General features: G+C 43.3%; 1 protein-coding gene across 2 annotated transcripts in view; it reads left to right on the top strand.

Moving 5' to 3' along the window:
- The first annotated feature begins 3870 nt into the window (after positions 1–3870).
- LOC105479987 (TBC1 domain family member 12) overlaps positions 3871–15784 on the top strand; it is a 148992-nt gene continuing 137078 nt past the window's right edge. Inside the window, exon 1 of one of the 2 annotated variants that reach the window (XM_071069460.1) lies at positions 3871–5220. In XM_071069460.1, the coding sequence (XP_070925561.1) occupies positions 4265–5220 (956 nt within the window). In that variant the 5' untranslated portion in view covers positions 3871–4264. The remainder of the gene's footprint in view (positions 5221–15784) is intronic. The other variant, XM_071069463.1, reaches the window with a different exon arrangement.

Raw genomic sequence — 15784 nt, 5'->3', positions numbered from 1 at the left:
GGATATTTCATAGGAATGGAATTATATGTTACCTTTTTTTTTTTTTTTTAAAGAGATGGGGTCTTGCCATGTTGCCCAGATTGGAGCACAGTGGCTATTCACAGGCACAATCAGAGTTCACTGTGGTCTTGAACTTCTCAGATCAAGAGATCCTCCCACCTCAGTCTCCCAAGAAGCTGGGACTATACAGGTACACACCACCAGAATGCTTTTCAGATTCATCCACCTTGTAGCATGAATCAGTGCTTCATTTCTTTTTCACAGCTGAGTAATATTTGGTTACATGGATATATCATATTTGGTTTATCAGTTCCTCTGATGATGGACATTTGGGTTGTTTCCACCTTTTGGTTATTGTTGGTAATGCTGCTAGGAACATTTATGTAAAGCATTTTCTTTTTTTTTTTTTTGAAGACGGAGTCTCGTTCTGTCGCCCAGGCGGGAGTGCAATGGCATGATCTTGGCTCACTGCAACCTCTGCCTCCCAGGTTCAAGCGATTCTCCCTGCCTCAGCCTCCCCAGTAGCTGGGATTACAGGCAGGCACCACTGCGCCAGACTATTTTTTTTTTTCTTTTTTTTTTTTTTGAGATGGAATCTCGCTCTGTCGCCCAGGCTGGAGTGGAGTGGTGTGATCTCCGCTCACTGCAAGCTCCGCCTTCCAGGTTCACGCCATTCTCCTGCCTCAGCCTCCGGAGTAGATGGGACTACAGGCGCCCACCACCACACCTGGCTGCTTTTTGCATTTTTAGTGGAGACGGTGTTTCACCGTGTTAGCCAGGATGGTCTCGATCTCCTGACCTCGTGATCCCCCCTCCTCGGCCTCCCAAAGTGCTGGGATTAGAGGCGTGAGCCACCACGCCCAGTCTTTGTATTTTTTTAGTAGAGATGGGGTTTCACCATGTTGGCCAGGTTGGTGTCGAACTCCTGACCTCAGGTGATCCACCTGCCTCGGCCTCCCAAAGTGCTGGGATTACAGGCATGAGCTACCATGCCCAGCTCATGTAAAACATTTTTGTTTGAACATCAGTTTTCAATTATTTGGGGTATACACCTAGGAGTAAAATTATTGGCTTATACAGTAATTCTGTTTAACTTATTGAGGAACTACCAAACTATTTTTCACGGAAGCTGCACCATTTTACATTTCTACCAGAAATGTATAAAAGTTCTAGTTTTGGCCGGGCGCGGTGGCTCAAGCCTGTAATACCAGCACTTTGGGAGGCCGAGACGGACGGATCACAAGGTCAGGAGATTGAGAACATCCTGGCTAACACGGTGAAACCCCGTCTCTACTAAAAAATACAAAAAACTAAGTCTGTAATCCCAGCACTTTGGGAGGCCGAGACGGGCGGATCATGAGGTCAGGAGATCGAGACCATCCTGGCTAACACGGTGAAACCCTGTCTCTACTAAAAAATACAAAAAACTAGCCGGGCGAGGTGGCGGGCGCCTGTAGTCCCAGCTACCCGGGAGGCTGAGGCAGGAGAATGGCGTAAACCCGGGGGGCGGAGCTTGCAGTGAGCTGAGATCCGGCCACTGCACTCCAGCCTGGGCGACAGAGCGAGACTCCGTCTCAAAAAAAAAAAAAAAAAAGAAAAAGAAAATAAAAAGAAAGTTCTAGTTTTTCCACGTCCTTTTCAACACTTGTTTTCTATTTTTTGGATTATAGACATCCTGGTGAGTGTGAAGTGCTATCTCATTGTAGTTTTGATTTGCATTTCCTTAATTACTAATGATGTTGGGCATCACTTCATATGCTTATTAATATTCCATTAACATATGTTTCTTAGGGGAAATGTATATTCAAGTCCCTTGCCCATTTTTTCGTTAGGTTGTTTTTCGGTTGTTGATTTATACAAGTTCTTTATTTATTCCGGATACTGCACTCTTAACAGATATACAATTTGCAAATATTTTCTCTCTTTTTATATTAACTTTTCCACTCGTGTCCTGAAAGTCATTTCTTCCTTCTGAAATACCTTGATAATAAATGTATTGCTAACTATGCCCTTGCCACTTAGTCCTTCCCTAGGGCCTTCAATAATGTTCATTTTAGAAGACAATTGATGTTTTTATTTTGTTGAGACAGAGTCTCCCTCTGTTGCCCAGGCTGGAGTGCAGTGGTGCGATCTTGGCTCACTGCAAACTTCTCCTCCTGAGTTCAAGTGATTCTCCTGCCTCAGCCTCCTGAGTAGCTGGGATTACAGGCGCCCACCACCACGCCCGGCTAATTTTTTTATTTTTATTTATTTATTTTTTATTTTTATTTTTTGAGACGGAGTCTCTCTCTGCCATCCAGGCTGGAATGCAGTGGCCGGATCTCAGCTCACTGCAAGCTCCACCTCCCGGGTTTACGCCATTCTCCTGCCTCAGCCTCCCGAGTAGCTGGGACTACAGGCGCCCGCCACCTCGCCCGGCTAGTTTTTTGTATTTTTTTAGTAGAGACGGGGTTTTACCGTGTTAGCCAGGATGGTCTCGATCTCCTGACCTAGTGATCCGCCCGTCTCGGCCTCCCAAAGTGCTGGAATTACAGATGTGAGCCACCGTGCCTGGCCTCTTGACGCTTTTTAAATTGAGTGTTAGGTACATGCATGCCCATTTTATTGACATTTTATTATATAAAGGTTATATTCCCTCTTTCTTATATCTGTATGTATAGGTATTTTTATATGAAAAAAATTTAAAGGCTTGACAATAATGTCTCCTCTACAACTCTATTTTATTTCTGTTCTTGCATTCACTAACATACTTGTAGAATGAATGAGTGGTCTATATTCTATATACTTTTATAGAATGAGTGGTCTGTATTTTCTGCTTCATTTTATCCACAACTGATGCTTCTTCCATCTCTTGCAATACAACTTTTTTTGTCCTGAAATAATGAAACATTTGGGCCTGTGCCCGACCCTTATCTTTATTCTTTCTTCCTAGGCAATGTTACTCATGATTCATCCACCTATTTGCATTATTCAGATGATGCCTAATCTGTGTCTCTGAACCTAAACCCTAAACCAAGTTTTATTATTTATTTATTTGAAACAGAGTTTCACTCTTGTTGCCCTGGCTGGAGTGCAGTGGTGTGATCTTGGCTCATTGTAACTTCAGCCTCTCGGGTTAAAGCGATTCTCCTGCCTCAGGATCCAAAGTAGCTGGGATTACAGGTGCCCACCACCACGCCCGGTTAATGTTTTGTATTTTTAGTAGAGACCGGGTTTCACCATGTTGGCCAGGCTGGTCTGGAACTCCTGACCTCAGGTGATCCACCCGCCTCGACCTCTCAAAGTGTTGGAATTACAGGCGTGAGCCACTGCGCCCGGACAACTCAAGTTTTAGAACTCTTTCAGTCGTTTACTTTACCAGATATACTTCCCCTATTAATTGTTTTTTCCTATCCAATTTTCTATTTCTTCAAACCGTATCAGTTTCAGTCTCATACCTTTGTAGTAATCATTGATTACTCTGTCTTCTGTCACTTCTTCTGATCAGTTATCAAGTCTTTCGTCTTTTACTTTAAATATATTTCATTTCCACTCCATGGTCAATCATCCCGTTTTAATCCACTATCACAGAAAGCTGGAATTATTTCAATAGCTCCTCTCTGCCTGACCACTTCCTCTCCCTCCTTAGGTGATAATCTTTTAGAGGATTGTGATGAAACATGGTGCTAAGTGAGCAAGATAACTTAGGTTATCTTTTTTTTTAAATGTTAGATGAAGTGAAGAAGGGAGGGTGTTGACCCTCCTCGATTAAGTGATGAAGCCCTGAACTGTGGCAATGATGCGGGAGAAGGCTGTTAAAAATCGTAAAGTCGAGTGGTGACCAATTAGAGCTGGAAGGACTTACCCACGCTAACACCTCCCAAATATGGGAGTATTTTACTACCATAAATGAAATACATCAAGTGAATTTTTGCTAAGCGAGCAATACCCGCGCTTCGGTAAGACCTGTCACTCTTGGAGCGGGCCAACCAGCCTCTACCATCCAGATGGCTGATCCTAGATTGGCAGCCTGCGTCTCTCTAGCTACCGTCTCTATGGTTCGGGGAATCTCCAGGTTGGGGCTTGCCCGGTCCGACTTTTGCGCGTGCGCGAGTCCTGGCGCGTGCCCGCCCTCCCGCAACTGTCTGACCCCGCGGGTGGGAGGGGTGGGTGTGGGAACGTTGCGGCGGCTGTCGCCGCGGCTCCAGCACTCAGAGCTGTTCTGTGGCCAAGCTGCGCCTGGAGTCCTTCCTTGCCTCCTGGGGCGGCCGCCACCCGCCCCCAGATGGTGGGTCCGGAGGATGCTGGAGCCTGCTCGGGAAGAAACCCCAAGTTGCTCCCGGTGCCTGCGCCGGAGCCCGTGGGCCAGGACGGGAAGGTAATCCGGGCCATGGGCGGCTTTGGCGGAGGCGTCGGCGCTGTGGAGCCGCGGGAGGAGGCTGAGGAGGAGGAGGAGGAAACGCCGCCTCGGCAGCTCCTTCAGCGTTACCTCGCGGCGGCCGGGGAGCAGCTGGAGCCGGGGCTCTGCTACTGTCCGCTCCCCGCTGGCCAAGCCTGCGCCCAGCCGCCCTCGGCAGCCCCACGATCGGACGCCTGCCCGCTGGGCTCGGGTTCGAAGCACCGCGGCGCGGATGTGGCGGATGGCCGCGCGCCGCGGCACGGAGGCATGACCAACGGCGACTCGGGTTTTCTGCCGGGCCGGGACTGTCGCGATCTGGAAGAGGCTCGCGGGCTGGCGCGCGCCGGCGGCCGGGAGTCGCGCCGCCGCCGCCCCTGCGGCCGCCTCCGCCTGGAGGGGCCTGGCGACGAGGACGCGGACGGCGCGGGCAGCCCGTCCGACTGGGCCTCGCCGCTTGAGGACCCGCTGCGGAGCTGCTGTCTGGTGGCCGCGGACGCCGAGGAGCCCGAGGGCGCGGGCAGCGGCTCGGGGGACAGCCCGGCCAACAGCTGCAGCGGTAGCGAGGACTCAGAGCAGCCGGGAGTTGGCGCCGGGGGTCCGGAGGAGGGCTCGCCCCCTGCCACCTCGGCCGAGAGGACTAGTGGGGGTGCGGAGCCGCGCCTGGGCTTTTCTGACATTCACTTGAACTCTCGGAACACTTTCGAGGTGAGCCGCGGTCACAGCGCCAGCGATCACCTGCCCCCGGCCGGGCCGTCGGTGCCCTTGCCCGCCGCGGAGCAGGGTCCTGCGGAGACTTTGGCCCGGGCTCGACGGAGCGGCGGCTTCGCGGACTTCTTCGCCAGGTACGGCGCAGGCTGCGTGGGGACTCGGGGCTGGGCCGGGACCGGGGGCGGGGCCGAGGTCTGGGTCGGAGTCGCAGCCGGAGCCAGAGCGGGAGCCGGAGCCGGAGCCGGAGCCGGGAGCTTGGTCGGCGGCTTCCTTGCCAGCCCCGCACGCGTCAGGGCTTAGCTTTGATTTGTCACTGGAGGAAGAGGAACTGGGTCGGCTTTGTGTTTCTATAGGAGAAGTTGTGAGCTTTGTGGACAGCGAGTCTTTCTGTAGCCTTGTCGGCGGGAGGCTGTACCTGCCATTCATACCTGGCTTCTGAGCAGTCAGGGTCGGCCAGCTGGCTAGTGCCGCATCTGCAGTTGCTTTTTCTGGAAAAGCGGATAACCATCTCCGTCCCCAGTTTTTAACAATTGTGCTGCAAAGATTTAGGTTGTTGGGGGTGGGGGGAGGCGGTATGTGTGTACGGGTGTGGTTGTGAAAAAGAAAAGGAAGTCCTTTCGTAGAGCTGTTTATTTGCTGTGTTTGCATAGAGTCTAAATCCATTCAAGTGGTTTGGGAATTCTTGAAATTAGAAGTGGTTGTGCTTCATAGTGTTTATTCATTTGTTTCAGTGGCCTTTATTAAAATGCAGTTTGGTGTTTAGAATTTTATCCCAATTTTTTAAGCCAAATTAGCCCTTTAAGGAAAGCCTTTTCTCTTAATCTCCCAGATAGGCCTCCACTTTTTTCTCCCAATAACTTTTTTAAAAAATGGTATTGTATTTGTTATTTGACAGGATATTCTTGAAATTAAATTATGGGACGGGCGCGGTGGCTCATGCCTGTAATCCCAGCACTTTGGGAGGCTGAGGCGGGCGGACTGTTTGAGGTCAGGGGTTCGAGACCAGCCTGGCCAACATGGTGAAACCCCCGTCTCTACTAAAAATACAAAAATTAGCCAGGCGTGGTGGCAGGTGCCTGTAATCCCAGCTACTCGGGAGTCTGAGGCAGGGGAATCACTTGAACCCGGGAGGCAGAGGTTGCAGTGAGCCGAGATCGCGCCATTGCACTCCAGCCTGGGGGACAAGAGCGAAACTCCGTCTTTCAAGAAAAAGAAAAGAAAGAAAATAAATTATGGCGCTGAACGTTGCAGATTTCAGGATGGGGGTTTGTTGATTTAATAGGGATAAATAAGAGTAGTCAGAAAATACTTAATGGACGTTACTGTAAGGGCAGTTTACGGCGGGGCGCAGTGGCTCACGTCTGTAATCCCAGCACTTTGGGAGGCCGAGACGGGCGGATCACCTGAGGTCAGGAGTTCGAGACCAGCCTGGCCAACATGGTGAAACCCCGTCTCTACTAAAATATATAAAAATTAGCCGGGCGTATTGGCAGGCGACTTAATCCCAGCTGGTTGGGAGGCGGAGGCAGGAGAATCGTTTGAACCCGGGAGGCGGAGGTTGCAGTGAGCCGAAATCGAGCCATTGCACTCAAACCTGGGGGTTAAGAGTGAGACTTCTCTCAAAAAAAAAAAAAAGGCAGTTTTCCTTGAGTTAGATTTTGACACGCCCTTTTTTTTTCTTCTTTTTTTTAAATCCCTAGGTAAATAGGAAAATATTCCCAACTTGTAAAACTTTCCTTTATAGAGTTCTCTCTACTGTGTTTTTGCTACCTTTTTGGGGATCTTGATTACAACCAGAAGTGAAAGAAGCGAATTCTGAGCTCAAGTTTTAGCAGGTTATACAATTAACATACATATTGTAGATATAAAGGCATAATTTTCTGATTATAATTGATATTTCTTATTCCTCTTTCTAATTTATTCCATATTTTTTTGCTCATATACATTTACAAATATAAAGTTTCTTAAATCAAAAGTGGAAAATCCTAATTTTGTGTTACTCAGGACAATATGTATAGTAATGAGATCTGTATTTGTAACATAGTTGCAAAAATATATTTAAAACTTGTACTGGCAATATTCTAAAAGATCTCAAGTTGAGTTAGGTTTATAAATTTGTAACACTGTGTGGCCTTTGGGTGTTTATTGGTCATATCTATCTTGGTCATGTTTTCAGGTCAGATGTCAGGCAATTTTAGATCTGGGAGGGGCTTTGGAGATCACAGATTCAACTAGTATACTCTTGAGTTCTTGCTCTGTGCCATGCATTGTGAATAGAGATGATTTAGACAACTGTCCCTGACCTGCAGGTGGGGTGCAGGCTAGTGGGGATTAAGTTTGAAGACAGATAAATTGCAATTTATGAACAATTTTTTTTTTTTTTTTGAGATGGAGTTTCCCTCTTTTGCCCAGGCTGGAGTGGGCAAGTGGTGCCATCTTGGCTTATTGCAACCTCCGCCCCCTGGGCTCAAGCGATTCTCCTGCCTCAGCCTCCCGAGTAGCTGGGATTATAGGCACCTGCCACCACGCCCGGCTAATTTTTGTATTTTTAGTAGAGACCAGGTTTCACCATGTTGGCCAGGCTGGTCTTGAACTCCTGACCTCAGGTGATCCACCCGCCTCAGCCTCCCAAAGTGCTGGGATTACAGGCGTGAGCCACCACGCCCAGCCAACAACGTTATTTATAAGAGGCTTTCATATTATTAACAGTAGGCAGGAATTTTATTTTTTCTTTCATTTCCCATGTGTTTTAAGTAGGCAGGAATTTTGATTTAATTTTTAAATTTTCTTTTATTTGTAGCCTAATAGAACTTAATATAGCTAGATGACATTCATATGGCCACATTATTCATATGTGTCAGAGCACTCGATTTGAAGTCAGAAAACAGGTGCCCTAAAGTTAATTTCTCTAAGCCTCATTTTTCGTGATAGAGGTCTGAATGTCAAGACGCTAGGAGTCAGTGCTTCCTTTACATGACATTCTTGGGAAAGAAAGGGCAGAGTCAGAGAGGCACAGTTTTTCTTAACTGAATTCTGAACACCTTAAAGGCAGGAACTGTGACATTCATCTCTGAAACTATAATACCTAGCCACTGGTATGAACACTATTCAGATTGGGTTGAATCAGTAGCTTTCATGGATTCCCCTTTACTGTGCTCTAGCTAGGTAGTGTGTAATTTTGAGCAAAAATCTCCATCCTCAGTGAAAATAATCAGAAATTACCCCTGTCTCACAACACAACCCAAGAGACCAACCCTACCCCCAAATGCATAGTTGCTATTCTCAACTCTGAAGCTCCAGGTGAGGGCTCTCTTTGGAAGTGGCTTGTTTGGGATGGAATCTTGTTCTTCGGTGCAACTCTTACTCCCATTTTATTTTTTTTAGATGAGGAATCTCATTGTCTAAAGAAGGTAATTTAGTTAGCTAGTGGCAGGCTGGGATTCGAAACCAGGATTCCTGATTTCCCAGTCCATGTTTATGTTCAGTCTACAACCTTTGTTCACTTTATGGCTCTTTTCTCTGCCACCTGTTTATCCTCCATGCTTTTCTTCTTCTTCCCTTCCCACTTCGTTCTTCTCTTTCTCTTAATTAGGCAAAAATCTATACGAGAAACCTCTAAAAAAAAAAGTTTTACGTTTACGTAAGAAGGGGGAACATTTTACAGCAATGTATCTATTACTACAAAGTATTATGTTAAATTAAGACACATTATTTCGGTAGCTATCATATAGGAAATACAGGAATTCAGTTAGAATATGACTGCTTTCATTTGGAGGGCCTTAGTGGTCATCTTCCACCTTCCTTCCCTTCCACATGAGGTGAGTTCTATTTCAGTCCCTACTGGGGGCTTGCTTCAGTTTCACATGGACACCTTTCTGTGTTTATGGTGACTTGGCTGTCAGAGCGCTAGAAGTAGCATTCCCTCAGATCCTTGACCCTTTCCTGTCTATAAAAATTGAAATGCAGCTGGGCGCAGTGACTCACATCTATAATCCCAACACTTTGGGAGGGCGAGGCGGGTGGATCACCTGAGGTCAAGAGTTCGAGACCAGCCTGGCCAACATGGCGAAACCCAGATTCCGTCTCAAAAAAAAAAAAAAAGTTGAAATGCTAGATGGGTACCACTCAGCAGTGAGGAGGAGTGAACACTTTTGAAGTCTTTTGTTTTTCCAAGCTTGCCTTAATTCCTCAAGGATCCATTTGTTACCTTCTTAAAAAATATTTCTAAGCTGGGCATGGTAGCATGTGCCTGTAGTCCCAGCTATTCTGGAGGCTGAAGCAGGAGGATTGCCTGAGTCCAGGAGTTCAAGGCTGCAGTGAGCCATGATTGAGTCACTGCACTCTAGCCTGGGTGACAGAGTGAGACTGTGTCTCTTAAAAAAAGTTCTAAACCAAAGTTTTTGTGGGTCCTTCAAGTAAATTAATGTCTTGTTTTCTAAGTAGAATGCTTTATTTTTTACATAGACTCTTTTGTAGTTTTTTGTTTGTTTGTTTTTAGGCCATTTAATACTTTTGAAGCTTGTTAGGATTGCATTGGCATAGTTACTGTTATTTTATATAGATACTTATCTGTGTTTCCTGGTAGTGCTGATTTTTTTTTTTTTAACCAAGTCTTTACATGAATTTGGTGACCTTAAAGGGCATTGCTAAGGTAAGGAAGGAATAATTGAAGATTTTTTTCCCTTTATCTGAAAAGAACATTGACTTTATAGATTTTGAAACATACAGATCCATGTGACTTTCTCTGTAGTTGTTGACTTCTGAAACTTCCTAAATACTGTGGCAAAAGCTATTTTCACAGAGCTCTTTTTACAACGGTTGGGTTGAGTAGGAAAAACTAAAGGCTCTTTTAGTGATTTCTTTTCACATCTAGATAGTCTCCATTCTCCCTAATATGAAAACCGATGAAGATTTTTTTTTTTCTTTTTTTTTTTTTTTTTTGAGACGGAGTCTTGCTTTGTCACCCAGGCTAGAGTGCAGTGGCCGGATCTCAGCTCACTGCAAGCTCCGCCTCCCAGGTTCACGCCATTCTCCTGCCTCAGCCTCCCGCGTAGCTGGGACTACAGGCGCCCGCTGCCTCGCCCAGCTAGTTTTTTGTATTTTTTTAGTAGAGACGGGGTTTCACCATGTTAGCCAGGATGGTCTCGATCTCCTGACCTCGTGATCCTCCCGTCTCAGCCTCCCAAAGTGCTGGGATTACAGGCTTGAGCCACCGCGCCCGGCCGAAGATTTTTTTCTTAATTTAAGGTTCTCGGAAACAGCAAAGTCAGCCATGTCCTTTTTTCCACCTAGAATTTGCACTAGTTGACAAAATCATAATTCATCCATCTGACTGAGCCATCATAAACATCTCTGTCCTATAAGGCTCCCTTACTCGTTCCATAGTGTGTATTCCTCCCCCAGTCAACTAAAATAAAAACGAGTTTCAACGTGAGTTTCTCAAAAAAAAGTTCCTTTCTCAAATAACTAAAGAAAAGGCAGAATATGAAACTTATGATGTTTTAAAAGATTTTAAAAGCTCCCCAAAGCGGGCAGCTTTTTAATACTCTGATACAATTATTTACAAGGAGAATGAAGGAAAAATCAATTGAATTAAAACCTGTTTTGTTCAGGATCAACTCTGGTTACTATAATTAATGTTTAAAATTTTAGGAAAGCAGAAAATAATACATAATTAATTGCTCTGGAATAAACACAAAAGTCTATTAGGATTTTAGAGTGTTGTGAAGCTACCATTATGTTAAATTGGGGAGCTAGCTCAAGAGCCTTTTATATCTTTTCCCTGTGTCTCACTCCTTCACCTATCTCAGATCCAGTATTTTCTTTTAAAAACCCCATAAAAAACAATACTCTAGGGACCTACACTAAAGCACCGGAAATTCAGCATTGGTTCAGGACTTCACCTTAGGAATTTGTGGTTTTCATTCAGTTGGCAGATTAGAAATGTGATAACCTGAATACAAATTAGGTAGAACATATTCAGAAACTCTGATTTTTTTGGAAGTAAGATAATTTAAGCACTCAAACATATTACTTTGAAGCGCTAAATTAAAGTAACTTTTTTTTTGGAGACAGGATCTCACTCTTGTCCAGGCCTGGACTGCGGTGGCATGGCTCACTGCAGCTTCAGACTCCTGGACTCAATTGATCCTTTCAGCTCAGCCTCCCAAGTAGCTCAGACTACAGGCATGCACCACTACGACCTGCTAATTTTGTTTTGTATTTTTTGTAGAGACAGGGTTTTGCCATGTTTCTCAGACTGGTCTCAAACTCCTGGGCTCAAGTGATCTGCCTGCTTTGGCCTCTTAAAGTGCTGGGATTACAGGCATGAGCTACTGCATCCGGCCAAATTAACATTTTTTACTACACAGTTGTAAGCAAAGCAGACTATTATTATAATACTAACTTGGAGTTACTTGTTTAATAGAAATCTCTAAACTATCCAAAATGGCCATAGAGATTTATTTTCAATTTTTAAAATATTTTATTTTCTAATAGTTTTAGATTTGTAGAGAAGTTGCAAAGGTAATACCAAGAGTTTCCACACCCCTCCCCCAGTTCCCCTTTGGTTAACATCACCTTATATTTATGGTACATTTGTCACAACTAAGGAACTAACATTTGTACAATGCTCTTAATTAAACTTCACACTTTATAGGAGATTTTGACTAAAAGGTTTTTATTTGGGGAGTGGTTCTGTTACTTTTAAATGGAAGTTTTCACTTTGAAGTTTTTAGATCTTTTAAGTGGAAGGAAGTTCTATGATCACCTTATTCATGCCTTAATACTCCATGGAAAACCAATGATGCTGTTGACAAATAATCTTTTATTTGCTAGATATTATCTAACAAGGTGGTATTAATTTAATATTGGAAATGAATTATGCATGGTAACTCATTTTGTAACCTAGAACAATGATATTCACTGCACACTATTTAGGGGCAGCATTTACAAGATTTAAAAACCAGTACCTGTTTGCCTCTAGGAAAAAATATGAAAGTGTATCTTAGTTCTACATAATTTCACAGTTTTCTAAAATTATTTTCATATGTATTTTCTTCACAAGTTTTTTTTCCTTTTCTTTTTTTTCATAGAGATGAGGTCTCACCATGTTGCCCAGGCTGGTGTCGAACTCCTGAGCTCAGGTGATCTGCTCACCTCTGCCTCCCAAAGTGCTGGGATCACAGGTGTGAGCCATCGTGCCCAGCCACAGTTTTTTTTGGTGGTTGTTCTTTACATATTGCTGTGACCTAGGAAGGGTAGGGTTTATTTCTGTTTTATGGTTATTTGTTCAAAGTCAGATAGCTAATTAAATGTAAGAATTACAACTAGACTATAGATCTATTCCTAGGGCTTGAAGCTAATACACTGATTTCTATGAATTATAAATTTAAGAACAAAAACTTAGCTTTTGGTGTAGTGAAAATACAATGCTTGAGAGATAAGTAACTTGGTTTTTGTCCTAGGTAACAACTTCTGCCATTAAATAATTCTGTTAACCTTGGGCAATTCACTAAATTTCTGGACTTCGGTTTCCTCATCTGTGAAATTGGGATATTCACAGTCCCTTCAGTTCTAATATTGTGGTATTATAATACACAATTCTGTTGCACCCACAGTAGTAGACCACAAATATTTACTGATTGAATATTACAAATGTCAACTGAGTTAAAGAGAAAGCTGAAAAAAACAGGATTTTTTTTTCCCTCTGTAAAATGAGAGGCATGCTAGAGATAGAACTATTCCTTTCAACTCTAAATTCCACCTTTAATGTGTCTTTTAGCAAAGGTCCAACTCTGCCTTAGAGTAATCATGATAGAAATATCAGTGATCTTTTAGTTTTTTCATGTGAAGGTGGCACAAAGCAGCAGCTCTTTTTTCTTTTCTGTAGCAAATTCTAGATCTATTTTTTTCTTATTATTTCTTTGAGATGGGGAGGAGTAGAGAGAGAGAGAGAGAGAGAGAATGGGGTATTAAGTACATTTTAGTTAATCAATTAACTGGAATTTAAGCCTTTAACTTCCAGACTATGAGTTATTTCATGAAGGTTGCCATTGTGGCACTTTGGTGAGCTAGTGCAGTTGTTTCTAGCTTTTGGTATATTTCAAAATCACCTGAAACCGCCCAGATATAGTGGCTCATGCCTGTAATCCCAGCACTTTGGGAAGCTGAGACTGGAGATTCGCTTGAGGCCAGGAGTTCCAGCCTTGGCAGTATAGCAAGACCCCATCTCATTTTATTTAAAAAATTTAAAAAATCACCTAAAAACACATTTACAAAAGTTAGATTCTCTAATTCACAGCCTCCACCTAGTCAGATTCAGGAGACCTACTATTTGGCTGGTGAATTTGCATTTTTAGAAAGGTGCCTGCTTGGGCCCAGTGGCTCATGCCTACATTGGGAGCCCAAGGTGAGGGGACTGCTTGAGCCCAGGAGTTCAAGGCTGCCTAGGCAACATAGCGAGATGCTGTCTCTACAAAAAATAAAAAAACTAGCTGGGCATGGTGGTGTGCACCTGTAGCCACAGTTACTCGGGAGGCTGAAGTGGGAGGATCACTTGAGCTGGGGAGGTTGCGGTTGCAGTGAGCTATGGTTGCACCACTGCATTCCTGCCTGGATGGCAGAATGAAACTGTCTCCAAAGAAAGATAAAATTGCTTGCAGTTGATTCAGATTGTCAACTAGGTTTTAGTGAATTGCTTAATCCTAGGTGGCATCTTCAAATTACAGGATGGTATGGTGTTTAAAAATGCTGGTTCTAGAGTTAGGCTGCTTGGGTTTGAATTAGCTTACTAGTTCTTTAATTCTGGACTTCTCTGGACCTTAAGCAACTCATCCATAAAATGGGGATTATAATAATGCCTAATTCATGGGATTGCCATGAGAGTTAAATAATATTCTACATTCTTTGTTTTTGCTATGTGGCATATAGTGAAGATTCAAATGTTATTATTCAGACTATAGCAAGACTACTATAACCCCTTCCTCAACTTCACCGCTGAAATCCACTGATTTGAAGAAAGAAAGATACTGGATGAATTTTTGTGTACTGTCTGGGAAATGTTACACAATTTGTGCAGTAGAAGATTTTTAAACATAATTTGTACATGGGATTGGATGGATGTTAAAGTAGATTCTGGTGTAGTGATATAACATTTCCCAAAGTCTTGAAGCTTTGACTAAAAAGCAAATCTGAGAAGGAACCGAAAGGAAGGAATGCTGAGAAGGATTAAAATATTTGTATCTTTTATTGTCTTAAGGAACTTTTATAGACAGGCAAAGCCAATTTTTTAGTTTAAGTTCATGAAATGTTTAACTTGGCTTACTCATGCATTTCATACTTAGTATGTTGTGGTAGGAAGGTTTTGGGAAAGAGTGGAAACATTTGGAGATTTTGAGATGATACATCTGTTATCCATCTCTAAATGTATGCAGAAAGGCAAAGTGTGTCCTTTTTGAGGCTGCTCTTTTCTCCCTAGGAACTCTGTTAGCTACACTGTGAGTTATCTTCAGGTAGTTATGGCTGATAGTTGCTTGGACCCTACTACAGTGATTCTTAAATTTAGTGTTTAAAATTACTTGCAAGGGGGAGGGTTGTTAAGAATGCAGATTCCTTGAGACCCAAGTAGATCTTGGGTGGGGTCCACCAGGAATCCAACTTTTTAAAAGGGCCCGCATGTGATTCTGATGCGGGTGATTCCCCGACTGTAACCACGGAAATACTGGGCTGGTTAATAGGCAGGTCTCCTCAGGTAGTGACTGAAAGTACAATACACCGTTATAGCTCACATTGCTTTACTGATTTAAAATTGGGTCATATTCAGGTACTATGTAATCGATGAGGATAAACAGAGGTGTATAATAGAGAACAGATTCAAAATACAAATCTGGAAGTACTTTCCTAGCCTTTACTTTGTTGATTAATTATTTCGGCCAAATTCAATCTTGGCTTCCTTTTTATTAGTGGGAAAAATCTTTTATTTTCATTTTATGCTGTTTAGATAGCCATGCTTGCCTGTTTGTGAAAAGCTTTAACTTGTAAGATTTTCCTCAGGTCTACTCAGTTTGTTGGCATATCTTTACCTCTCTCATAGCCTGTGAAAAAAGTGTTAATTTTCCTTCCTTCTGCTGCTAGTTGTAATTATTTTCTGTGCCTTTAAGAAGAAATCCTGCACACTGCACATAGTTTTCTCCCCTCCAGCATTTGCTGCCTCAGCCTTTCTTATGCTTCTTATTTCTGTGGCCGAAATAAGAAAGAGAGGGAAACCCATGTGACTGACTGGGTTTTCAGCGTGCTCTTTCCCGCAATTAAGAGAAGTTTACCTTAGGAAATCAAGCTACAAGTCATGCTCCTTACTTAGAGCTAGTTTGAGAGTGAACTTGATAAGGTGTTTAACTCATCTTTGAATGTGGCTTTTCAGGTATGTTTTTTAATTTGAATTTTATGTTAGATACTTTTTTTGTTAAAAAATATTTTCATCTGCTTGTCTCTAACCCCACATAGATTAAAACATTTTAAATTTGGAACTGAACATAATAATTTTGAAATCAAATTATGTGCTGTTTTCTCATATTTTCCCAAGTACTGTAATGTACAACTACCCATCATACGTTAGGCATTATTTAGAATTTCCAAATCTGGTTTTCATCTAGATTGTTCATAGCCATCTTTTAGTCAAGTAGGGCAAATACATTTTTT

The sequence above is a fragment of the Macaca nemestrina genome, chromosome 9 (assembly GCF_043159975.1).
Source record: "Macaca nemestrina isolate mMacNem1 chromosome 9, mMacNem.hap1, whole genome shotgun sequence".
NCBI lineage: Eukaryota > Metazoa > Chordata > Mammalia > Primates > Cercopithecidae > Macaca > Macaca nemestrina.
Note: the sequence above shows the minus strand (reverse complement) of the source record. Positions and strands in the feature narration are given on the sequence as shown.